Source organism: Orycteropus afer, unplaced genomic scaffold (assembly GCF_000298275.1).
Source record: "Orycteropus afer afer isolate SDZICR_OR568_19922 unplaced genomic scaffold, OryAfe1.0 scaffold00018, whole genome shotgun sequence".
Lineage (NCBI taxonomy): Eukaryota > Metazoa > Chordata > Mammalia > Tubulidentata > Orycteropodidae > Orycteropus > Orycteropus afer.
The window spans coordinates 7,050,528-7,055,766 of NW_006921605.1; the positions used below are offsets into that span (position 1 = coordinate 7,050,528).

General features: G+C 57.9%; 1 protein-coding gene across 1 annotated transcript in view; it reads right to left on the reverse strand.

Moving 5' to 3' along the window:
* The window catches only part of TMEM94 (transmembrane protein 94), a 21,571-nt gene extending 16,724 nt beyond the window's left edge, over nucleotides 1–4,847 (reverse strand). Inside the window, exon 1 of the mRNA XM_007959652.1 lies at nucleotides 4,794–4,847. Within this exon, the coding sequence (XP_007957843.1) occupies nucleotides 4,794–4,847 (54 nt within the window). The remainder of the gene's footprint in view (nucleotides 1–4,793) is intronic.
* Between the last annotated feature and the right edge of the window lie 392 nt (nucleotides 4,848–5,239).

The window sequence follows — 5,239 nt, forward strand, 5'->3', positions numbered from 1 at the left end:
TTTTTTTTTTTTTTTTTTATGATTTTGAGTTGTGTTCCACATTGTTCTCCCACTCTACTCAGGATCTCCTATACTTATTCCCCTCTGAGTGGTTGACAGTGGTAGCCGGGCACCATCGAGCACTTCTGACGATGCCCTTATTTTACATGACCTCACTGGCCAGTGGGTCCTCTCTGAGTCTCACCTGTTCCCTGGCTTCTCTCCTGCAGGCCCCTTCTTTTCTGCTCTTTTTCATCCATCTAGCCCACAGCCCATCCTAGGACATCTTTCCAAATGTATATATGTTTCCAGGGTAACCTCATCCACATGTGGGGATTCACCTACTACCTATAAGCTCACAACTCCTAAAGTTCGCTTGTAGCCTGACCACCACTCTAAGTGCAGACCCCCTTATTCAAATGCCTCACTGGTGCTTCCCAAGTGCCTCTGTTTCAGTATCCCCCCAAAAGTTCAGTAGTCATCACCTGCCCCCTGCCCCCACGAGAATCAGCTCTTTGGCAGTTACCACAGACATGACCCCAACCCCACTTCAACCCCACCTGCGGTCTCTACCTTCAGGCTCTTCCTTTTCCAGACTCTCTGAACCACCTCAGCCAGGGTAAGGGATCTCTTACCACCTGACCCTTCCCTTCGACTAAGCCTATACCCCTGGGCATAAGCTATGAGGATGGTCCTCAGGACCTGCCACCTTCTCAAGCCCCCTTCTCTGCTAGTCCTTACCACCCCAGACTCCCCCAGTCCTGTTAGTGCCAAGAACCATACCTTCCGCCTCTTACTTCAAGAGAGCTCCAACATTACGTCCTCCGGGAAACTGCCCTGAACCCAGTGCTGCCCTGAAGGGGGGTCTGTCTCTGACAGCACCCTGGCTCACAGCCTGCAGCACACAGAACTGTAATCATAGATTGTCACGTCTGCCTCTTCCACTAGACTACAAATTCCTTGAGAACAGGTACTGTGTGTCTTCCATCCCCGTAGCCCACCCCCCATAGCTAAGGCAGCTGGCCACAGGAGCAGCTCAGTGAACAGTGGACAAGTGAACGGATGGCTAATGGATGCACGTGTGCTCCAATGACCCCAGTGGTGACTTAATCGGGGCTTCTGCAGCAGAAACCCCTGAAGCTATTGGGAACGTTTGTGTCTAGGCCCCACCCCACACCACTGAATCCAGTCTCCCGGGCGTGAGGCCTCTCCAGGTAGAATGTGATGTATAGAACCCCAGCCTCAGAGTTCTAGGAAAAATGATGCCCCAGAAAGGCAGTGCCTGAGCAGGAGTGAGCCTCTCCCGGGAGCTACCTGGGAACATTATGGTGAATTTCCATCAGGAAAAGTCTGAGCAAGAGGAGCAAGCCCCCAAACCTGGGCCACCAAGAAAGGGCTCTGGGGATCCCTGCTGAGGGGTCCTGACAAAAGGTAGCCGAGCCGAGGACCTGGTGTGGCCTGGTGGCCTTGTCTCGTTCCCCTACCCCTTTCACACCTGTCCCTACAGACCTGCCTGCCCACCTCCCACCCTGGCTCTGCACACTAACATTCTGGAACCCCCTCCTCTCTGACTGGCAACCTGGCCTGGCCCTTCACAAGACACACCCCGATACCACAGGGTTCCTGGGGGGCAGGACGCACCTGTTTTCGCCCTGGCACCTGGGGGACCATGAGCAGGGCCCCTGGTGCTGGGCCTGCTGCCAGCGCCCTTTGCCTGAAGGCCAAGGAGGCTTCCAGAAGACCCGGTCCATAGACTGCCCAGCTCCCTCCCCTAAATCACACCTAATCCCAGCTCTCCACAGTGACTTTGGGGGATTATGAAGATAAGTGCTGCTTCTTAGCAAAGGGGATAAACTGGTTATTTCAGCTCAGAAAGAAATGGCCCTGTGGGCAGGGCCACACCCCAGCACGAGTAAACACTGGACTCCAAGGCACCCACCCCCTGCCCACCAGCAAGGCCATGATCCAAGACACATGAACACCCAGGAAGGAAGACCAAGTCTGCACCTTAGCCTCTGTGACCTCCTGCTATGGAAGGAAGCAAGACTTGGGGAGGCGGGAAGGAAAAGGAGACCACTTCTCAGGTCTAAGGGTGGGGTGGGAAGAGGTGATGCCACCCACCCGTGAATGCTAAGGGAAGAGAATGACAAGCACAGCAGCTGGCTGAAGGCCAGGAGGTGAAGCCTGGGCCTCCAGTCAGAAGCCTGGCTAAGGTATGGCAGATATGGCACGTGCCTGGTGCCACTTGAAGGGGTGTGCCGTCGGGCAGTTTCTATTTGCCACGGCAGTCTGTAGCTCCCAGCGCCGGCTGTGAGAGCTCATTCAGCCATTTAAAACTAATGTCCCAGGCGCTGTGTTCCAGAACCACCACTGCCTTCTGGGCCTCCCCATTGGTCTCCCCTGCACTCACTTTCCACAGCCACCGAGAGCCACGGATACAGGGAAGCTCCCCCGGGAAGGACTTGCCTAAACCAGGCCTCCAGAAACGATAAAGAACATCAGGGAAGGTGGGAAAGGCCACAAGCCAGAGACTGGGATGGGGAGGGAGAAGGGCAGGGCCACAGTTCACCTGGGACACAGCCTGGGTTGAGCACCAGGCTCAGGAGCAACAACGCCCAGTGAGGCAAGGCAACGAGGAGGCAACGCAGAGGCTGAGGCCGAGAGGGGCCCTGGAGAGCCAGGCGGGGCCCAGGACTTACACCTTGGATGCTCACCAGTTCCCACCTGCTCACACTGCTCTGAGAAGTCTACGACCACTCTCCCATGGAACTCAGCCATCCTGACATCAGCCACCTAGTTCCCAGCAGCCCCAAACCCAGGGCACTCCCCTACCTCAAATCGATTCTCTTTCTCTGTGTCCCCAGCTACCTAGACCCTGCACTCTGTTCCTCTGCAGGTGTGAGAGGTGTGGGCCCAGGTGGCAGATGCTGGGGCAGGACCAGCTGAGGTGGGAGGGGGCTGCCGTGCTGAGGCGCTGACCATGTGTTTCTGCCCCCGAATGTTGTGTCTGGCCAGGAGCACCAATCTTCAGACTGGCGATTAAAGACAACACAGCAGGGGAAGACAAACCATTCAGTAATTACATGCCTTCCAGAGCAAATGCCTGCCTGCACAGGCTGCCTTCTGGGCCACGGCCCTCCATGTTTACCTCACGGAACATCCACGTTCACCAACCTACTCTCCGGGCTCTCCACGTTCACCTACACGGAGCAGCGACACCTCACCCCTCCCTGGCAGGAAGGTCAAGTTAGGGCAAAATCGGTGCTTCCTCTCAGTGTGCCTCAGCTTTTCCCCACAGGTGTCAGGGCCAAAGCCACAGAGCTTGCTGGAAGCCCTTTATACTCTCTGAAGGAAATTCTGCACGGGCTGAGAATTGGCTGGTCAGGGGGCAGGCTCCACCAGCATCCCTCAAAGCAGAATTGGGCTGGGTCCCCGAGCCCCTGGAAGGGAGCAGGTGTGTTCGTTTAGAATAAGAACCTGCATCCCGCTCACTCAGTCTGGGGTCAGCACATTCCTGCTCAGACCACAGGAAGCAAGGGGTCAAGGGGAAATCTGCTTCCCAGGTGTTCAGATACTCCTACCCTCCAGGCACCACGCCAGCGCTGCTGGCCGATGCCTAAGAAAGGTCTTCCCACCCACGCAGACCAGCCTGGATGCTCTGCAGATGAACAAGCCCACCCCGTTTTAACGGCTCCGGCTCAACTGGAGCTGATGAAGAGAATCACCTGGGAGCTCAGGTGAGGCGGGTGCAGAGGTGCACTGCTACCTGTGCTGGTTCTGCTGCCATCGGAGGGGAGCAGGGCCGTGCAGACCCTGCTCTGGAATCCGAGCAGCCCTGCAAGGTCCAAGGCTGGGTAGCTGCATCCCTCTAACGAGTCTCTCAGAGTCAGTACTCCTGAGGCCCCTGACGCCCACCTCAACCAGGTTTCTCAGGTAAAGCCGGAGCCCTCAGCCCTTAGGGGACTCCTCCCAGCAGCTATTTCCCCCCTACTGCCCTTCTGTTTGGGGAGCAAGCAGAATCAAGGTTGCCCAGCCACAGGAAGGCAGGGTTGAGCGCAGGCCTTGACACTGGTGGTCCCGGACAACAGTACATGACCACTGAGTAGGACCAGCTGGGCCCGGTGGCTTTTCTAGGTCCCACTGTCACAGGCTCCTTGGCCAATGCAGGTGGGAGGGGACACAAAGCTGGACTGCACGCAATGCCCGAATCATCGAAGCACACACTCAGCCACTGCACACCTGGTTGTTTCAGCCCTAACGTTACAGCCTTCTGGGATCGGCCAGGCACAGCCTGGCCCTCTCTGCAGGCCGGCCGACCAAAGCCCAGGCAGGGGGGCTTCTTCCTCCTCATTCTTTCAGGTCCAGCACCCCCACTATCCCATGAGCCCTGCAACCACAAGCCCTCCGGAGCGCTTGTCTCAGTCACCCATGCGCACCAGTGAGAAAGGCCCCCTCACGGCCCCAGGGAGGGCTGACATCCACGCCTGGCACCTGATACCAGAGCCACTGTCCTGTGCACAGGGACCAGGTCCTAGCGTACCTAGATAGGTTGTCCCTGGGGTGGGCAGAGCAGCCCACAGAGGCTCAGCCTCCAGTCCTGTGCAGAGAGGGGCTGGCTGGCAGCAACATGGACACACTGGCTTTCTGGCCCCCATCCCTGACCCCGTCCCCTCCCAAGGGGCACACTCCCTTGTCATCACCTGAGCTGCCTGGTTCCACACCGTTTGCAGGCAATTCCTGAGCCAGAGACTCCGGCACAAAGCGAGGACAAGCCACTCTCCACAGACATTTCTCCACTGAGCTGGCGTACTCACCTTGCCGCCTTTGCCCTGCGGGGGCATCCATAGCTCTGCCTGCTTAAAGAGCATCGGGAGAGGCTGAGTGGGAGAAGCCGGCTCCCGGAACTTCCAACACCGCCCTCCAAAGAGCGAGAGAACGGAACAGAGAGGAGGGAGAGTTCTGCAGAGACCAGGCGCAGCCGAGTGGGGCTCCAATCTGCTGATTAATTCAGCCTATTTCCAGTCACGCTGCAGACTCGGGAGGGAGGAGGGAGGAGGGAGGGAGGTGGAGGAGGCCGCTTCGCTGCACAGCAGCCTGGGACAGAGGGAGGGAGAAAGGAGGGGAGGCGAGGGGAGAAAGTTTGCACAAGGCTGGGCCAGATGTCCAGGAGCTGGGCCCGTTCATCAGAGGAGACCCCTGCAGGGGGACTGCAGGGTGAGCAGAGGGCCAGGGGCAGCAGAGGGTGAGGACAGACCGCCAG